The 21,770-nt window shown below is 40.7% G+C and overlaps 1 protein-coding gene across 1 annotated transcript in view; it reads left to right on the forward strand.

Moving 5' to 3' along the window:
* The first annotated feature begins 2,873 nt into the window (after window positions 1-2,873).
* The window catches only part of CDHR3 (cadherin related family member 3), a 101,739-nt gene continuing 82,842 nt past the window's right edge, over window positions 2,874-21,770 (forward strand). Inside the window, exons 1-3 of the mRNA XM_069106962.1 lie at window positions 2,874-2,919; window positions 11,987-12,189; window positions 20,602-20,770. Of these exons, the coding sequence (XP_068963063.1) occupies window positions 2,874-2,919; window positions 11,987-12,189; window positions 20,602-20,770 (418 nt within the window). The remainder of the gene's footprint in view (window positions 2,920-11,986; window positions 12,190-20,601; window positions 20,771-21,770) is intronic.

The following is a 21,770-nucleotide window of genomic DNA, read 5'->3' on the forward strand; positions in this document are numbered from 1 at the left end:
TTTGTGAACACCAAAGTAGAGGAAGCAGTGATAACTAAGATCTTGTGTGTCTTTCACAAGAGCAGGATATTCCAGACTAATCATGTTGCCTCTTCTGACAGAGTAATTAGACTAGACTAGAAGATTGAGACAATGCTGTATTTCTCATCTAGCAAGTATGCTTTCGTTCACTCTTCCAGATTGAGGCCAGCTCATTTGTTCCTTCTGGGCTACCCTGAGCTATCTTGAGGCATATCTCTTTTCTAAAGCTCTTGACTCGAGCCCCCTCTACCCACATTCCCCTCACTGTTAGGTGTCACTGAGCTGTACCTCAGTTTCATTTAACACTTAACATCAATTACCTTTTACAAAGGGATATTTCATTCAAAGTTAAGGCAAGAACTGAAGTATAAAATATTTTCCCCAAACACCTCAGGAGCACACACTCTCCTTTCCCATCTCAGTCTCTGGGGAGAGTGGGCTCAAAAATGAGCTCAATTTCTTAATGGCGGTGGTTCAAACAAGTTCATGTCCAAATACAGCATTGTGTTGGACACATCCTTATCTCAGCCACCGTGGACTAGGTCCAGAAGGTCACTCCTTGGTCCCTGGGTCATTAGTACTGAACTGCTTGCAAACCTAGGTACTGGGACACTGAGACACTTCACTTAAAACAGAAGAAAATAAATGCTGAGGTCATCAATGAGCTGAGGCCTGTACACATATGGCCAAATGGCCTGGGAAAGGAGAAGGTACAAGCTATTTCTCCTTAAAGCATTCTTTCTCACTGGATTCTATGATTGAAGGAGTCAACAAGAACAAGACTGGTTGAGGCCAACTGACTCCTTTTTGAAGATGCCCCTCATTCTAACTAGGCAGCCAACCAAAAAATACTTCTACACAATTTGCTGTTGTTCAGTCATTTCAGTTCTGTATTATTCTTCATGATCTGCTTGGGGTTTTCCTGCAAAAATACTAGAGCGCTTTGCCATTTCTTTCTCCAGCTCATTTTACAGATGAGGAACTGAGGCAAACAGGGTTAAGTGACTTGTCCAGCGTCACACAGCTAGTGAGTGACTGAGGCTAGATTTGAACTCAGGAAGATGAGTCTTCCCAGCTTCAGGTCTGGCACTCTATCCACTGTGCCACCTAGATGCTCTATTAGCAGACCAGAACCAGTTACCCATGCCCCACAATTTCTCCAAGATATATCCAATTCAGGTCATCGCAACTCTTCTATATGGAAAACTTGCATTAGTTGAACATACAGATGTACTCTGTGTTTACTTCGTCTCTTACAATAGTTTATCGAGATTTTTTTTGTGAAGGATTTGGCAAAGATAGAAAAGAGCCAGGTTGTGAAGGTCTTTAAACACTAAATAGAGAAGTTTACTTTTGACAATAGGAAACCCCTGGATTTAATGAGCAGGGGAGTGGCATGCTCAAGGAATTTTTCCTTGGCAGTTAGCTATGTGGAGAATGGATCAGAGAGAGGTGATGCTTGAGGCATGGAGACCAGCTAGGAGGCTATTATAACAAAGGTCCATGGAAGACATGATGAGGGCTCGAACTAAGGTGGTAGCTGTTTGAGTAGAGAAAAGGGTAGTGATGAAAAACATGTTGTGGAGGTAGAAATGACAAGAATTTGTGACTGATTTCTATGTGGAGTGAGAAAGTGAGGAGTCAAGGATAACACTGAGATTGAAAACCTGGGAGATAGGAAGGATGGTATCACGCTCTTTGGAGATAGGGAAGTTTAGAAGAGGGGTGGGTTTGGAGGAAAGCAAATTATTTCTGTTTTAGATAGGTTGAGTTTGAGATGTTTATGATACAGCCCGTTTGAAATATCCAATAGGCAGTTGGTGTTGTGGAACTGGAGTTTAGGATGCAGAGGATTGAGAAAAGACCATCTGATGTGACAATTAAGAGATCATTGCTAACTTTGGAGGGAGTAGTTTCAGTTGACTAAAACTAGACATTGCCACATATTGAGAAGCAACTGAAAGGAGAGGAAGCAGAAGCCCAGGATATAATCAATTTTATCTTGGAGTTTTTCTGAGACAGGGAGTCACGATGGTCTTTTTTTTTAAGGATAGGGTAACTTGGGCATGTTGGTAAGCATCAGGGAATGAACCCGGAGGTAAGAAAAGAGTGAAGGTTAAAAAGAGAAAGGGTTAGAAGTTAGACCAGAGAGGTGAGTGATGTGCTTAAGACCACACAGATAGTAAATGGTAGAGCTGGGACTCTAGGTCCTTTGACTTCTAAGCTGTCATCACTTATTCCTGTTATACCAGGCTTCCCCTCTTATCAGAGGCAGCCAGGTGGTACAATGGATAGAGCACTGGACTTGAACTCTGGAAGACCTGAGTTCAAATCTAGCCTTAGAAACTTACCAGCTGTGTAGCCCTGGGCAACTCAATTAACCTTGTCTGCCTTAGTTTCCTCATCTGTAAAATGGGGATAATAATAGTGCTTCCTCTGAGGGTTGTGAGAATCAAATGAGATAGCAATTGTAAAGCACTTAGCATAATACCTGGCACATAATAAGCATTATAAATGTTAGCTATCATTTTTATTATTATCACATTCAAGTGAGAAATGAAATTCCTTGAGAGTCCTTTTCAGAGAAGGGTTGCATGATGACCAACACATCTGACACTCAGGTACTATCCATCCCCATGTGTACATCAGACCAGAGCAGGTGACTGGAGAACAATAAGCCAGCCAGTGTTTAGAATCTCCCTTAGATACAAGCAAGAAGTTTTGTTTGATTTCTTACCTGGTAGCAGGACCAGGAGAGAAAAAAAAGATGAGTGGGACGTGCTTTGGGAGATAGCATTGGAATCAGCTTCTCATTAATATGCTGACCCTGGAACAGCAGGGAGCTACGAAACATGCAGGCAACAGTCTGTCTCCTTGTCCTGCTAGGGATGGCATCTGGTAAGAACCCAGTCTTATTGCTCATTTTATATTGGATGTACTGTACCATCTATTCCAGTTTGTTGAAAGAGATGGTTGATCTTATAATGTCTTCAGGGGATTAAATTGCATAGAGTTGAAAGTCAACAGCTTAAAAGAACTCATGAGATGCTCTGTTAAGCCAGAAATGGCTTTGACATTGCATTAGCTGGTTTGGAGCTTGAGACTGTTTCAGGAACTAGGAACAGGGACATAGGAGAATCATTAAAAAAAAAAATTCTTCTAAACTTAGTGAACCTCAAATAAAACAGGCATTTCCAGATATATTGTAGAATGGAAAAAGAAGATTGTACATGGAACTGCAGATCTCTATTATGTACAGTTTGCTTTTCTTTTTAAATAGATCCCGAATTCAACATATAACTTTCAGAGTTGTACTGATTGTGATTCTTTCTGACTTCCCCTTCTGTCTTTTGTGCATTTAAAAATGCTTCAATGATCATTTTCCTTCTTTCTTTCCTTCTTCCTTCTTTCCCTCTTTCTTTTTCTTCCTTCCTTCCTTCCTCCCTCTACATTTTCCCTATTCCTCTTCCCTCCCACTCACTCCTCCCAAACCAAAAGAAAAAACAACAAAGCCTAGGTCTTCTCTTAGAAAGCCACACTAATTTGTTGAGTTTGCCTCAGATTTGCTTATATTTCTCCTACTATTTTCATTGGGCTACAGGTAAAGGTCTTAAAGGCACTTCAGGGGAAAAAAACCCGTTTTTGTGCTTTTCACTTGGGTATATTGTCAAAAAGGTTGAGGCCTCAGTTGGGGCTGAACTAGATGATCTCCAAGGTCCCTTCTACACCTAAGTCTCTGAGTCTACATTCTTCATGGTTATGTAAGTACTTTCTTTCAGGAGATTCTGAAATTCTTCAACCCATTCAATTCAACAGATCAGGGAGAATCTAAGCTCCTCAATAGGGGACTCTTCTTTGCTTTTATCTTTATATCCCCAGTGCTCAGGACAATGCCTTGTACAAATAAGTGTTTATTAAATATTATCCAGATTGGAGAAGAGTATGTGAGAGGATTATGGGTGGGGAATAGCATCTGGAATTTAGAAGCAGGAAGATCTTGGTCAAATAATAATAGCTAGCATTTATATAGGGCATCTAGGTAGCAAAGTGGATAGAGTGCCAGTCCTGGAGTCAGGGGAACCTGAGTTCAAATTCTATCTCATACACTTACTGTGTAACCCTGGACAAGTCATATAACCCTGTTTGCCTTAGTTTCTTCATCTGCAAAATGAGCTGGAGAAGGAAATGGAAAACCATTCCCAGTATCTTTGCCCCTCCCTCCCAAAAAACCCAAATGGGGTCATGCAGAGTCAGACACAACTAATTAACTAAACAACAACACAAAGCATTTATAGAGTGTGTTGTTTGCAAAGTCCTTTACAATTATATCTCATTTTATTATTATAACCTGGGAGGTAAGTGCTGCTATCTCCCAACTTTATAGATAAGGAAACTGAGGTTAAGTGACTTGCCCAGGGTCACATAGCCACTAGGTGTCTGAGGCCAGATTTGAATTCTACAGTCCTGAGCAAAGCACTTGACTATAAGTGGCTCTCTAAGAATATGCCTGCAAAGGTGGAGAGTATTTCCTTATCTGGATTCCCTACATTAGTAAAATCAGAAGTTCAGGCCCTAAACTTAAAAATTATGCCAGAAATAGAAATTTTTAAAGGATGAGATAAAGGTAAAATATTTGATCCTATAGCAATAAGGGATCCCTGGAGTTTCCCAATGAAAGGAGTGACAATGGCCATGGATGGGGGTAGTCGGGGAGGGGGGGAGGACAGGGAGGGGGAGAAAAATTTGAAACTCAAGGGATTGTGGAACTGAATGTTGTAAACTAAAAGTAAATAAACAAATCAATAAACAAAAGAAAGAAAGGAGTGACAATGTCCAACCAGTGCTTAAGAAAAATCTCTTTAACAGTTGTGTGGAGGATGGTTTGGAGAAGGAAGAGACTTGAGACTGGGGGCCCCATTAAGAGGTTATTGCAAGTAGTCCAGGGGAAGTGTGGTTCAGGCTGGAGCTAGGGAGGTGTCTCTATGAGTGGAGGTATGAGACAAAGGTATGGATGTGGGAGGTGTTATGAAAGTAGAAATGACTAGATGCTATGTGAGATAAGAGGAAGCAAGGAGTCCAGGATAAAACCAAGATTGCAAGTTCCTAGCCTGGGAGACTGGAAGACTGATGGTACTCTCTACAACTATGAGAGAGTTTGGGTGAGGGATGGGTTTGGGGAGGGAACAATTAATGAGGTTGGTTTTGGACATGTTGAGTTTGAGATATCTGTGGGACCCAAGGAGTGGATCTGGGAGAAAAGATAATGTAATGAGTTCTGCAATATAGATCCATGCCGGTGCCCCACCCTGAAAAACAAAAAGAAGGGAAACAGGGCTCTTACTGGTCACTGTGCTGGAGTCTGATATCCAAAGGGTAGCTATGATAGCTACCAGGTGATCTGGGAGGTAGGAAGTGGTAATTCTGGAAAGTGTGTTTGGGGAGGACTTTTCCCATAACACTGGCACAGATGCTGTTATAGGTGTCCTGGTAGTACTTAGGTTTTTAACTGCCCTGAGGAGCTGATGTTGGTTAAGACCAAGGGAGGCTGAGATCTTTTAGGGGGAAGGAGAAGGTGACCTGGAGTAGATGAGGATAGATGAGATTGTGTTTGAGACAAGATATTTTGAAGAAGGCATGACCTGTCTTCCCACTCTCCCAAATGATTGATCACAAACCCCTTAGAATCAATTCACAGACCTCTTAGGGTTAGGCCATGGCTCTCTGGAAGGCTTAGCCCCCACTTTGAAGACCACTGACCTAGTCCATCCCTCTGTTGTGTCAATCCTTTTTTTCAAAGAGGACCCTGACATCGCTGGTGATTTCTTGACTTGTATGTGAATTGAATTTAAGTGAGGCAGAGTTTTGCACAGTCAACAAATTCACTTTTTCTTTCTGAGTCATTGAAATCCAGTGGCAGAACAAAAGTTAAGCCCACTGGTGATGGCCCAGGATGCAGTAGATGACCTTGGTGTCTCCAATGTCTGACCTAGCTCTAAGCACTCTACAGCAACCTTCATGGCCATTCTGCTGGGGAAAGTCTTCACATGCTTAGATAAATTTCCCCCAACTCACTGACAGGTTTGAGGTCTCAACGTGGTTTTACCCATCTGCTGAGATGGTTTATTGGTTGTGGCCACTGCATATGCTACAGCTTCTTAGAGTTGGTAAGACGTAGTCCATCTCTCTATTTCCAGTAAAGAATAAGTTTTAACCCTCAATAAGTATTTAATTGAATTTAAACAACTGTGTTATGGGTGTCATGTAGATTAAACATTAGGTAGATGATATGTGGACATATTCTTTCTCTATGTTAGTTACTCTAAACCACGGCAACAAGAGTCCTAGGTAGAGATTGTACATAGAGGATACTGTAGTTTCTTAATTATATTTTCTCCTGGAAAGTGTACTTGAAAACACATTTTTAGTTCCATACTGTGTTACCAGAGAAAATTAGCAAATACTTGGGGTGAGCTCCTCCTCTGAACAGTACAGTATTAGTACCTGAGGTCAGAGCTAAAGGTTTTATCTTCTGAACCTACCAGTCAGGGAGGGGGAAAAAGATGCCATCATATATTGATGAAATCTTATTTTATCTCTGTAGTATATGGATGGTAAGTATCTTAGTAAGAAAATTTGGAAGACAACTTTAAGGATGATTCCACAGCTGTGGCTACTAAGGCCTAATTTATTCTACAACACTAGCCTTAAGTGAGAAGTCCCTATTTGTAAATTACTGGGATTGCCCTGATATAAGGGAAACAAGATAGACACATCATCCATCCAGATCTTAATCACAATTGAGGAGATGTTTCAGTGAGTTCAGTGACTGATAATAAATCTTTTGCATATTATTTCTTTTTTTTAGAGTATGCTTCAAGTAATTCTAATTTGAATCTTAATTAAGATGCATCTGTAAGTCAAATTTCATTAAAACCTCTCTCTCTCTCTCTCTCTCTCTCTCTCTCTCTCTCTCTCTCTCTCATTCTCTGTTTCACAGACTACCAAAGTTGGGGAGAACACTCTGGTAGGAAAGATGGTGGTATAGTGGAGACAAGTTGAGTTGAGAGTCAAGAATCCTCTGATCCAGCCCATGTTCTATTGCTAATTAGCTGTGTGTCCTTGGGTAACTCACTTCCCCACTGGGCTTCAGATTCACCAGCTGGAAAAGGAGGAGGGGGTTGACTAAATAAGGTCACTTCCATTTTTAACATTCCATGATCAAGGAACTGGAGAACCCAAGATATGAGTATGAATATGGTGTATATGTGAACTAATCCTTTCATATATTCTGTCCTGTCAAATCCCTGCCCTGTATGGTGGAAGATGTTGACATATGTTGGTCTTTAGAGGAAATCAGTAGGGCTCAAGGGGAGCAAAGGAATAACCATTGATTTAGTGCCTACTACAAGCCAGGCACTATGCTAAGGACTTTACCAATATTATCTCATTTGATCCTTAAAACAATACTGCAAGGTAAATACTGTTAATATTTCTATTTTACAGTTGAGGAAACTGAGGCAGAGATGTTAAGTGACTTGTACAGGGTCACACAGCTAATAAGTGTCTGAGGTCAGATTTTTATTTAGGTTTTCCTGACTTCAGGCCTAGCACTCTATCCACTTTACCTCAAGTGAAATTTTTTTTTTACCTTTTACACTTTACCTTTGCCTCAAGAGAAATAACCCTGGTAAATAAAAGAGTGGTCTAAGTAACTGAACAGAGATACCAGATAGAAGGTCCTTATAGATCAAATCATAATGGGATAATTAAATACAAAAGGCTTGCTAAGGAGAAGGAAAGGGAGTTTATAGCAGTGTCCTAACACCAATGAAGTCAACATCAAGTCAGGAAGAAAATATGAGGAAGCATGACAATGGGTTTCAATACAATGATGGTTTGACTCATGACTCCTCTGCCTGCTTTTGGTTTTTTTTTATGGTGTAACATGCTAGCCATATCATATTTCCTTATGATTCTATAGCTCTGGACCTACAAAATCTCCATTGTTGTTATTACATTTCCTCATTCCAAGTGAATGGAGAGTCTCAGAAGACAAAACTCTGAATTTGTAAGACTGTAAGTTTGGAGGCCAACAGTTGGTCTTTAAGTTCACCTGACAACTTTGCACAACCCTGCCTCACTTAAATCCAATTCACAGGCAAGTCAAGACCCCCCCCCCCAATGTCAGTGGTCCTCTTGGAAAATGAAGGACAAACAACAGCTACTGAACATTTCCATAAGTGACAAGGGAATTGTCACAGCTAATGACACCCTAACTGCTTTGAGAGGAGGATTAGGATTTCTCTTGGCCCTTTGGGGGGATTTTAGCTAAGTAAGAGACCCCTTTTTTTCCTTCCTACCCAATGTTCACATAAACTATATGTACCCAACTTGGGGTAGGGCATTCTGAGCTCATGTTGGTCTGATCAGCCACAGTCAGACACAATGTAACTTGACTCTACTATAGTGATGTCATTTTGGTCCTTTTCAAGAATGAAGGGAAATAACCAGCCAACCAACACAGACAAAAAAGTCGTGATCATGGTGTGATTTGAGAGACATTGTAATGATAGTACCCCAATATCTGAAATTACATTGAATTCCCTATCTTTCAGCAAAGCATTTGTCCTTGTTGGCCTTTCTCTCAGTTTCCCAGACTTTCCTCTTAGGGTCATAGATCTATGAATGAGACCAGCCTTTTCATTTTACAGATGAGTCAACTGAGGTCCAGAGAGACCAAGTGATTTGTCCAGTGAGATGAAGTGGCAAGTCAGAGATTCACATTCAGCCCCCGTGACTCCAAATGTATCTCTATCCTAATCACATCACATTGCAGCCCTTCATATGAAATACCACTTGAGGCAAATGGTAGAATTCCCCCTTACCTCATATTTTGTTGAAAATGGGTTCAATCAATAAATATATAGTTGGACATCTAGGATTCACCTATCATAGAACTTTAGGAGGCAACCATAGGATTAACTCAATGACTCTCAAATATTGTGGCAATATACTGTACTAAGGACATGCATTTCAGTTTCTATGTACAGGAATCAGGTTATAAATATGATACATTTCAAAACTACATTTGTAAGTTGGTTGCATGGGACTGGGAATGCATTTTCTCTTGGCACTAATGCTACCTGTAATGGGTAGGATCCCAAGTTAGCCCACAAATTTTATCCATGATATCTTTAAAGTATAACCATAGAACCTAATTTATCTGAGGCCAGTGTAAATTCTGTCGACTTCTAAATCTTCCTCACTTTTCTTTAATGAGTCCCACCCAAGTAGCAATGGTGGGTTGTTAGGTATACTGAATACTGAAGGTCATCTACATTTTGGGTGGAATCAAGGCACTTTTTCCTTTTTTGACCAATGACTGCCTTGAATACTTTAACTTTGGAGAGAGGAAGAAGCATAGAGATAGTACTATGTGATCTGGCCTCAGACACTTAACACAAAAACTAGCCGTGTGACCTTGGGCAAGTCACTTAACCCCAATTGCCCTCCAAAAAGTAAAAAATAAAAATAATTAAAAAAAAGAAATAGTACTATGTGGGGGCAAATGAGGAGAGAGGGTGGGGGTTTACTGATCCTACCTATAAGACCTGAACCAAAGGACAGGGAGAGAGGAACTGCCTCCAAAATCTACCTTCCCTTCCCTTCCTTTCTACTTATCATTTTGCCACTGCAGATCTCACCTTGAACCTCTTAAGGAGGTGAAAAGTGAGATTCAGGGCTATGCAAGGTGGGTGCCAGGCAAAAATGGGGTCAGTCATGGAAAAGGAGAAGGGGAATCATTAAAAGATAGAATCTTACAAGCCACCATACAGATCAGTAGAAGTAAAGGGTAATCCTGAGAGGTGCATGCATCATGAAAGAAAGGAACTTCCTACAAACAACCACGTGGCTATGCCAGCTGTTTTTGATGTAAGAAACATATGTGAATCAAGCATGAATAAGTCAAAGACTGACTATAATTACAGGTCTAATCCTCAAATAATCCCAAGGAGTAAAGCATTTTCTTTGTGACAAAAGTGCTCATAAGCAGGAAGGAAATTGACTCCTTTAAGCAACAGAAATACCAGGTAATCTAGAAGTTGTAATTTCATAGGATCCAAAGATTTAAAGCTGGAAAGGACATTATTGATCATCTAGTTCAACCCCAAATTTTTTTTTTTAAGTTTTATTGATATCTTTTGTTCTTTTGTCAGTCATTTCTGGAGATAATATACACTCCCAGAGAGCATTCCCTTTAAACAAGAAAAATACTTGAGCAAAACCAATGCAAGGATTATGTCTGACATTACATGCAACATCCTGCACCTATAGTCTTCCGCTTCTACAAGGGAAAGAGCAAAGTTCACTTCTAAATCTCCGTTCCAGCCCTTTATTTTACAGATGAAGAAACTGAGGCCCAGGAAAAGTGAAATGACTTGTCCCAAATTTATTTTTAATAGCATTTTCCCCAATTAAGTGCTAAGCAATTTTTAGCATTCATTTTTACAAGATTTTGAATTCCAGATTTTTCTCCTTCCTCTCCCCTTCACCTAAAATGATAAGCAATTTGATATATGTTGTACATGTTTGTTATCATGTAGAATATTTTCCATATTAGTCACAGTTGTGAAATAAGAAACAGATCAAAAGGGGGGAAAATGACAAAGAAATAAAGTCACTCACTGAAAAGTATGCTTCAATCAGCATTCAGAATCCATTAGTTCTTTAACTGGATGTGGATAGCATTTTGCTTCATGAGTCTTTTGTACTTGTCTTGGATCATTGTGCTCCTGAAAATAGCTAATTCATTCAGCTGATCATCACATAGTGTTACTGATGCTGCCTACAATTGTTTTCCTGGTTCTGTTCATTTCACTTTGCATCAGTTTGTACAAGTCTTTCCAAGTTTTTCTGAAATCTGCCTGTTTATCATTTCTTATTGCAGAAGAGTATTTTACTATATTCATATGCTATAGCTTGTTCAGCCATTCCCCAATCAGTGGGCATTCCCTCAATTTCCAATATTTTGCCAGCACCAAAAGGGTTGCTATAAATATATTTGCACATGTAGGTTTTCCCCCTTTCTTTATGATCTCTTTGGGATACAGACCTAGTAGTGGTATTACTGGCTCAAAGGGTATGGGCAGTTTGACTGCCCTTTGGGCATAGTTCCAAATTGTTTTCCAGAATGGTTGGATCAGTTCATGAATCCACCAAGAATGTATTAGTGGTCATCTTTTCAGAAACTGTATATTAATGCTTTTGACTTAATAGAGGAGGAAGGAAAAGAAGGGGAAAAGAGTTGAAAGGGGTCTCAGCAATCATCTAGCTAGTTAAACATTTTCATTTTATAGGTAAGGAAAACAAGGTCTGGAGAGATTTAATTACTTGTTCAAAGTCACACAGTCAGAAAGTGTCCTGAGTCAGAATTTTGAAGAAGCAGTTCCTGCCACAAAAAAACAATTTTGGGGCACCAGAAAACCTTAGCTTTTACCTTTCAGGACAGGGAAGATGACAAAAAATTTTCTTCATCACAGCCCCAAGCCACTAGATTCTTAAAAGAATTCTTGGTATTCTGAAACTGCATGGTACTAAAGTATTTAAGGAGAGTATTAGACTCAGGACAGGAAGTCTTGAGTTCGAATGTGATTTTAGTGTTTGATGTGACCATGGGCAAGTCACTTATTTCATAGCCACAGCTTCCTGAGTTGGAAAATGAAGGGGTTGTACTAAATGGCCTCTGAGCCTCCTTCTAGCTCTGAATCTATGATCCATGATACAAATCTTATCCCTGACACTAGCTAGGTTACCCTGGGCAAGTCAATGAAGCCCTTAGTTTCTTCATCTATTAAATTGTGATGAAAATAACACTTCTAAGTGAGTCTAAAATGAAGTCCTTTACACACTTTAAAGGACTATATAGATACTACTTATTATTTTTATATTTGTTCCCAATTTGCAGGGGGAGAGTGTCTACAACTAAACCAGTTCCCAGCGAGCTGCTTTGTCAAAGAGAATGTTTCACCTGGCACTACAGTCTACAGCTTTAATGTGACTTTATCACCATCGGCATCACCTGTGAGCTCTAGGTTTCCTTTTATAGTAAATTCAAATCCTTTGACTCAAGCCTTCTGCATTAAAGCATTATCAGAGAAAAACTTTGAAGTAAGTCTCCTCAACTCCTCCAGCTCAAAAAGGTGCAGGTGGTTTGGTTTGAATTTCCTGTTGCACAGGAAAATTTGTTACCAATGACAAGAGTTGGATTGAATTCTTGATAAAGGAAAGTCTCTTCATCTCACAACCCTTCTTATTACACTTTCAGGCAGTCTTTTTCTTCAGGTGGTCTAGGAATTTTGTTTGAGGTTATAAGAGTCTCTGGTGGAGATGCCACATTACATGTGTATCTGGAGCACTTTCCACCAGAGACTCTTACAACCACGCATTTGATAGGGCTCTCTCTTTTTGCTAAAGACTGAAAGACAATGAACAACCTGTTTACCAGATATGACTTATTACTGATAGCATCTGACACGGTGGAGTGGAAAGAATTTGGGTGTGGGGTCACAGAACCAGAACTGGAAGGAACTTCAAAGGACATTGAGTTCAACTCCCTCATTTTAGAGTGGAAGAAGCTGAGACCAAGGGACATTAAGTGATTTGCTCATGGTCACATGTATCAAGAGGCAGGACTTGAACCCAGGTCCTCTTCAGAGCTCTTGCCCTTTCCATTGTACCACACTGAATCTGGAGCCCTTGCTTAGATTCCTGGCTCAATCACTTACTATGCGACCCTTGGCAAGACACAATATCTTTAAGTCTCACCTTCCTTTTCTGTAAAACAGGGATGATAATACTTTCACCACATAGCTTACATTGTGACTGGAGGAAAGTGCTTTGTAGACCACAAAGTGCTATAGAAGAGTTATTGTGACTCTCCGTTGGGCGGTGTTAGAATAGCAGGTAAGATGGTGGAATTATTTGCTAGTTTAGACCTTCCTGTAGCGAGGTGATCACTCAAGGTCCCTGTCACCTCTTATTCTGATTGTGTTGTCCTTTTTTTAATGTGACCTCATAATGTGACTGCCACTATCATAAAGTGACAAAGACGTTTCTATATTTTTGGAATTTCAATTTTTTAAATTAGCACATTTTTTCTTCCTCTCAGAACCTCAACTCTTCAATTAAAAAAAGAAAAACCCCAAGACCTTTATATATGTATGTATATATATTTATGCATATGCTTGTATGTAAGTAAGCATGCATGTATATCTAGTCAAGCAAAGCAAATTCTTTCATTGACTATGTCAAAAAATGTATACATCAGGGGCTGCTAAGTGGTGCAGTGAATAGAGCACTGGCCCTGAAGTCAGAAGGACCTGAGTTCAAATTGGCCTCAGATGCTTGACATTTAACTAGCCGTGTGACCTTGGGCAAATCACTTAACCCCAACTGCCTTCCGCCCTCCAAAAAATGTATATGTCATTCTGCATCTTGAGTCCTTCACTTCTCTCTCAGAAGGATGGTAGGTTGATTCATCACCAATTTTCTGGAATTATGGTCAGTCATTGCATTGATCAAAATTCTTCTTTCAAGAGTTGTTTGTCTTTATAATGTTGATGTTATTACATAAATTTTTCTCCTGGTACTGCTGTATTCATTTGGTATCAGTTCATACCAGGAAGACCTGTTTTCTATTGAAAGCACATGTCACTAATAACGAAATGCCACATCAAAGAACTCTAAACATAGGCATCTAGGTTCTGACTGCATAAATATTTTCCCTTTAGAAGAGATAAACCAAATATAATAAACATTCACTTTTAAAAGGGAAAGTCACATCTGCTTACAGTTATTTAGCTTTTGACTTCTTCTGAGTGATTCCCAAAGTTGCCATTTCCTCTTAAGCCAGGGTACTAAGTCTGCTTTTTAAATTTCCAGTTGAAATAGAAAATGTAGTTCTACAGCAACTAATGTTTCCCATGGAGACAGATGTCAAAAACCTATAATGATAGGTTTGCTCATTCTAGCCATAACTCATTCTTATTCAGCAGTATACAGTGTTTCTATCACAATAGCTCTGTGAGGTCAGTATTGAAAATAAAATCCTTTGGATTTCCAGACTTGCCCAAAGTCCCACAGCTAGTATCAAGTCTCTGAAGCTGGATTTGAACTCAGGTCCTCCTGACTCCAGGGCCAATACTCTATTCACTAAACCACCTAGCTGCCCCTTTTAAACATGGTGCAGGGTAAACTCAAACCCAATGTGCCTAAATCCAAATCAGGTACCTTCCTTCTGAAATCATCTCCTTTTCTCCACTCCTGCCTTTCTGCCATTTGTACCCCCATTCATTCCTCAGGTCTTCCAGGTGCAAATCCTTGAGATCATCCTTGCTTTCTCCTTTCAGCCCTCTGTACTCAGTTCTGTTGATGCTTCTTGGTAATATCTCTCAGAGCTGTTTCTTCTCACTTCCCAGTGCCATCAACTCTCATCACCTCCTCCCTGCACTGCTACTGACCTTCTAGCCTCATCTTCTCCAGATATCATGCAGATCATTTCTTGGTTGGTTATGATGTCACTTTTCTGCTTTTGTTTTTCAGTCATTTTTTAGTCATGTCCGACTCTCTGGGATCTTTTTTCTGGGATCTTCTTGGCAAAGACACTGGAGTGGTTCGCCATTAACTTCTCTAGCACAAAAGAGGAAAAACTGAGTTAAACAGGGTTAAGTGACTTAACCAAGGTCATACAACTAATAAGTGCCTGAGGCAGAATTTTAATTTAGGTTTTCCTGACTCCAGGCCCAGTGCTCTATCCACTGCCCCACCCAGCTGCACCACTCAACTGCCCCAGAGTTCTCACTAGAGCTAAGTTGCTGAACTTCTAACTGCTCTCAGGAGATCACCATCTAAATGCCCATTTGGAACATCAAACAAACCATGCAGACCTGAACTCATTCCCTCTTCAAAGCTTGTCTTTTCTCCTATCTTCCCTATTTCTTCCTTTTTCCCTCCTTCCCCCTCTTTCTTTTTTCTTTCTTCCTTTCTCTCTTCCTCCCTCTCTCCTTTCCTTCCCCTGTTCCTTTTTCTTCCTTCATTTCTTTCTTCCTCCTTTCCTCCCTTCCTCCCTTCCATCTTCCCTTTTTTTTTTTTTTTTAAGACTGGGTCTCCCTATCTTTTCCAGGTGCTACTCATAGGCCTGATCCTACTCCCATCAGCATGGGAGATTTGATCTACTTTGTTTCTGACCTCTGCTGGTTTGCCCCTCCCTAACCAACCCAATCACTCCCATTTCGCGGAGGACTCAGCAAACTAATACCAACCTCACTCAGACACCTAATCAGTTTATCCCACTGTGGCTCAGAGCACCTGAGCTCAGGAGAACAGCCAGCCTCAAGTGTCCCTGACAGCTGGGATGATAGGTCTGTACCCCATGTCTAGCTATTTCTATTGAAAGAGGGATCCTGATAGAATCACAAGGTTAGAACCATGGACCAAGTCTGCTTAGATGAAATTTAATAGACAGCTAGGTAGCATAGTGGATCAAATGCTGGACTTGGATTTAGGAAGGACTGTGTTCAAATTTTGCCTCAGACACTTACTTAGCTGTGTGGTCTTGGGCAAGTCACAACATTTCTATGCTCCAGTCTCCTCATCTGTAAAATCAGGCCATTGAACTTGATCATTTCTAAAGTTCATTCACTATCTAAATCTAAGGTCCTAGGAAATGTAAAGTCTTATATATGTTTAAAAACATATCAACCGCATAAATTCAACTTAGGGGAGATATAGCTAATCAACAGTTCACATGGGGCACAGGGGAAACCGTTGATTTTAGTGGACTGAAAGCTGAAGGTGAACAAGCAGTATCAAGCAACAGTTAATTCGACGCCAGACTGCAGTCATTGAAGCTGAGTGTCCAGAAGGATGGACAACAAACAACAATAATCAGAACAAGGGGAGATAAAGCCCTCTGCCCTGCTTGATTTGCTTCAGGAGTACTGTGTTCAGTTCTGGGGGGAGGGATCACAATTTAGGAATCTTGGGAATGAGTCCAGTGGTGGGTGACCAGGAGAGTGAGGAGACTAGGAAATATGGCATATGGGCGTCGGATGGAAGAGATGGGAATGTTTAGCCTGGCCTAAGTAGAAGTATAATCCTGGCCTTCTGAAGTAGAACAAAGCTGCCCATGCTGAGCAGAGTAAGATCAGCCCATGAGTAGCACCTGGAAAAGATAGGGAGACCCATTCTTAAAAAAGAAAAGAAAAGAAAGGGAAGATAGAAGAGAGAGGAAGAAAGGAAGATGAGAAAGGAGGAAGAAAGAAATGAAGGAAGTACTCTCCACCCTTGGGTCCCTTCCCGTGATTTGCTGGTTCTTCTAGAATCTCCATCTTAAGGAAAACTCCCAAGCCCGCCATGTTACATGCTCCACTTCTAATTCTAGACTTTCTCTACCATGCCCCTGTACCAGTCCTCCTCCTCCTCATCTTTCCAACTCCCTTTTATGAGTTTTCTTCCCCCATTAGAATGTAAGCTCGTTGAGGGCAGGGACTAGCTTTCTTTTTGCTTCTGCACTCCCAGTACTTAGCACAGTGCCTGGTACCTAGTAAGCACTTGACAAGCCCATTGACTTGATCAAACTGAAAAAAAAAGAAGACTTAGGAGAACCACAATACCCATCTTGAAAGACTGCCCTGTAGAAGACAGCTTAGGCTTGTTTTGCTTAGTACCAGAGCACAGAACTAGGAACAGTGGGTAGGTAGCTATTTGGCCTAACATGAGAAAAAACTTCCTGAAAACCAGAGCTCTCTAAGAGGGGAATGAGCTGCTTCCCACTGGAGAGCTTCAAGCCAGATAACTACTTGTTAAGGGTGATGTAGAGGAAATTCTTAATTAGGTATGGTTTAGACTACGTAACCTCAGAGGTTGTTTTGAATCCTAAGAATCTATTGGCTTCTTTCCAATCTCTCTCCATTCCAATCCATCTTTCCTCCCAATGTTGGAGTATTTTTCCTAATGCACTATCCTGATCACATCATTCTCTTGTTCTTCAATGATTCTTCATTATCCGCTGAATAAAGTATATATTCATTAGCCTAGTATTCAGTGCCTTCTACAGTCTGCTTTATGGTATCCTGTTTCTCCTTCTGAGAAAATCAATGTGCTATCTAAACTGGACTATTTATGGGTTCCTTGGCTGTGGCCACTCTACTGCTGTGACAATCGAAAGCCTTCTCTTCCTTCAAGAACAAATAAGGTCCCATTTTTTTTTTTTTAGTTCAATGCTTCAGTCTGATTAGTCCTTCCTCTCCAGCACTACATACTCATTTCCACCTCTGTACCTTAGCTCTTGCCTTCCCCCTCTTTCTCTCCTCCCATCGTGTTTCACTCTTTTTAACCAAATCTGAAGGATATTACACTTCCTTCAAAGTCAAGGTCTATGAAGCCTTGACTGACTAACCCCAGTTTACAGTGGACTTTTTATTCTCTGATTTTTATAGTCCTCAATCTACATCACTAGCAACTGCTGGCATCTAGGGATGAAGTGGTTAGATCACTGGTCCTAGAGATGGGAAGACCTGGGTTTAAATCTAGCCACAGACACTTACTAACTGTGTGGCCCTGCGCAAGTCACTTAACCTCTGTTTGCCACCCCCCCCAAAAAAAAAACCCTTCCTGGATCATTGCCTTGTTGTGGTGGAGGGACTTGCATAGCTCAATGAAATTATGAGCTTATGCCACGAAGGGTTACCCAAGACAAACAGGTGATAGTGGACAGATCTGACAAAAAAAGGTGATCCACATAAGAAGGAAATGGCAAACCACTCTAGTGTCTTTGCCAAGAAAACCTCATGGAAAAAATAGTGCATAGAGCCACAAAAAGTCAGACATAATTGTATAATTGAACTACACCAACAAGAAGTCTACACTACGCTCATGGTTATGTATTTCTTTTTTTTTTACTTTTTTTTTGGAGGGGCAATTGGGGTTGTGATTTGCCCAAACACAGCTAGTTTTTTTGTGTGTGTTAAGTGTCTGAGGTCAGATTTGAACTCAGGTCCTCCTGACTCCAGGGCCAGTGCTCTATTCACTGCGCCACCTAGCTGCCCCCAAAAGCATCTTTATTCCTCAACAACCTTTCTTTTTCTTTTTTTGCTTTTTGGAGGGCAGTTGGGATTAAGTGATTTGCCCAAGGTCACACAACTAGTAAGTGTGTCAAGTGTCTGATGCTGGAATTGAACTCAGGTCCTCCTGACTCCAGGGCTGGTCTCTATTCACTGCGCCACCTAGCTGCCCCTGCAGTTATGTATTTCTTTGTTTTATGTAGTTACACTTTTCCTCCCCAAATAGAGTATAAGCTTCTTCTTTTTTTTTTAAGCAATTGGGGTTAAGTAACTTGCTCAAGGTTACATGGCCAGTTTCTGGGTGTGGTGCTAAGTATCAGAGCCCGGATTTGATCCTAGGCCATCCTGACTCTGGGGCCAGTGCTCTTACTCACTGAGCCACCTGGCCACCCCTAGAGTATAAGCTTCTTAAAGAGAAGGGTCCTAGATCTATTTCTTTCATATTTCTATATCATTTCTTGCAAATATTCAATAATAATAATATGACATTTGTTTAGCTCCATGCTTTAAAAAAATTCTCTGCACGGTAGCTCACCCTGATGATCAATTACATTTCCATGTGGAAACTGGGGGACCAGTCTCCCTGGATGTTTGGTGCATATCCTAGCTGTGTTAAGGCAAAGTAAACCTTCCTTTGTTAACCATTCAGTAACTTGTGAGTGCCTCATTTCATGCCAATATTGAACCTGGCATTAGTATTACCTATGAAGGAGCGTCTTTAGGTGGTTGAATATTGTACTATTTTCCAGACACAATCCAGTCCACTTGCCACCTCCTCCTATTTAATTTTGTACCCATTTTAGTCTTATAGACAAGAATATTTAGGTAATTTCAGGGACGATGGATGACTTTTCCAGTTTTTGAACTTATACCCTTTAGCTGTCCTGTGAGGTGCTTACTCTATGATGCTATATTTGGGGGGACAAAGAGGAATCATACCTGTGATTTCATTAGTATAGGAAAATCCCAGAGAGGAAATTCCCTCTCCCAAAGCAGGTTAGCACCTACTATGCAACTTTTAGTCTTAAAGAATTGTCTGGGGGTAAAGAAGGTTGGGGAGAAACAAGCATTTATTAAGTTCTTGTTATATGCCAGACACTATGCTAAATGCTTTACAAATATTATTTCATTTGGCCCTGATAACAACCTGGGAGGTAGGTGATATTATTATCCTCATTATATAGTTGAGGAAATTGAAACAGATAGAAGTTAAGTGATTTGTGCAGGCTAGAAAATGTTGGAGGTCACATTTCAACTCAGGTCTCCCAGACTGCAGGCCCAATGCACCATCCACTGAGCCACTTGTTATAAACAAACTCTGCTGTCCCAGTGTCAGCTCAGTTTGGAGCTCAGTCTGAGAGGGTCTGCTGCTCCCTCCCCTTTAGTCTCCAGATCAGAACTAATAGGGTAACAGAAGAAATCGCAGTTTATGGAGTGAATGAAGAGATACTTTTTTTAATGGTTCTCTGGAGAAGCACGTGTGCATGTGTTCCCTCATGGGACAACACACACACACACACACACACACACACACATCACCAAAGCAGAACAAAGGTTATATAGGACCATTCGGTTCTACCCCATTTCATCCCACCCCCATTACAATCATTGGGCCCAGTCAGGGAGGACATCCCCTCTCCAGGACTGTCCTTCACACGAATCGGTCTCTTTTTCTGCCGGTATAACATGTGACCAGACAATGGTCAGTTTGAACCCCAACTGGTTTGCTCCAGCTTGGCCAGGGCCCCCTCTCTAAAGGTAAACTCAGATTTCTCCCCAGCTGTATGATTGGATACAGTGTTCTGTTCTTTCTTCCTGACCCTGACTTAGGTCCTCCCATACTCCCTGTGCAGGGTCTGTTTCTGATGCACCCATTGTTCCCATAGAATTTGGGGAACCAAACTATCAGTATTTCTCACACACTTAACTGCTTCTAAAGAGAAGCTGAGTGATTTGCCCAGGGTTGCACATCTGTATGGCATATGAGCCTCAGTCTTAACTGTGAGGCTGACTCTCTTTCCACTTTATCTGCCATGCTCTAAGAGGCCCCCAAAGTCTACTTCACTATGTGCCATTGTGGTGGTCAGCCTATTCAAGTACTAATGTTCTTTGAGTTAGGGCTCTTTGAGATGGATGATGCTAATTAAGTCTGGAGCCTTTGGCAGCCAAGGAATAGATCATTCACAAGCCATTCATTATCAACTCCTTGAAAAGATCCCATTTCAAATCTATATCTAAGGGGTGGCAAGGTGACTCAGTGAGTAGAACACCAGCCCTGGAGTTAGAAGAACCTGGGTTCAAATCCGACCTCAGACACGACTCTAGCTGTGTGACCTTGGGCGAGTCAACCGCAATTGCTCTGCCTTCCCCCTCAAAAAAAAAATGCAAAAAAAAAATCTATATCTAAACCTCCCTTCTTTTCACAGTCCCACTAAGAACTTTTGTTTTGTTTTTTCAGGTAGTCACCACTGGAAAACCTTCACTTGATTTTGAAACAATGCCAAAGATATTTCAATTGCAGGTTTATGTTAAAGATGAAGCTGGTGCAATGGACCTGGGACTCTTGACTGTCTATTTAAAAGATGTTAATGAGCCTCCTCTGTTTCTAGACAACTTGGCAAAAGGAAGTAAGATTTGGTATATCTGTGATATAGAACAATGGGGTTCTGGGAGACAGATAAAAATGATTAAACAAGCAGATGTTTTCAATGGAGAAGGCAGCTGTTGGGACAGACAGAAAAATGAAGGAATGACCACCTCTTTCTATTCATCAGTCCCTCTCCCCTTTCTTTATACTTGGGTTGTAAAAAAACAAAACAAAACAAAAAAACCCAAAGAACTGACCCACCCAAAGAAACAGTGGACAGAGTGGTCTGATTATGAAGTATTCCTTAGGCATCTTCCCATCTTCTCCCTCAAAACTAACCTTTTTTTCCTCTAACCTTTTGGCTCTTTTCCCACTCCAGACATGAGTTCAGAATCTTCCAGTCACCTGGTTCTTAGCTAATTCTTCTTACAATATTTAAAAAAAAAATAACACCACAATTGAAATTAACTGAAAAAAAAAACCATTAAATGTGTAAGAATCCCAAGGGTATTTTACATTTTAAGATAGGATTTTTGGAGATGGGAAAACCTCACACCGAAAAGTTTCTAAGGGTGACCTTCTAGTGACTTTTACCTTCCCTCAGTCCCTGCTGGTAGACAGAGAAAATGAGAATTTGGTATACCAGCTCTGAAAAGCCTGAGCCAGCACTGTATGATTTGTTTGAATGCACCCTGTAAACAGGGTGTTTCTTCATATGTCAATATTTCATTGGTTTGGGAACTCAATCAGCCAATGGATTTAGCTCATTAACCCTTCTTCAATTTAGTAGTTATCTGAGGAGCACAGAAATTAAGGGACTTACTCAAAGTCACACAGCAAAGGGAATTTAAATCCAGGTTCTCCTGACTCAAGATCCAGCCCACTGTCAGTCTGCCTGTCTACTCCTTTCTAATTACATAGTGACTCCTCAGGTTTGATAAATTAGGCCATACTTGAGAAACTTTGGTTCCTTATTTGTTTTTCTTATGTGCATCAGAATTACATATTTGCCTTATATCCTTAAATGTTATTATACTTTG

This window comes from Petaurus breviceps, unplaced genomic scaffold (assembly GCF_028583685.1).
Source record: "Petaurus breviceps papuanus isolate PSGF00001 unplaced genomic scaffold, PetGlider_PUasm1.0 84, whole genome shotgun sequence".
NCBI classification, from domain to species: Eukaryota; Metazoa; Chordata; class Mammalia; order Diprotodontia; family Petauridae; genus Petaurus; species Petaurus breviceps.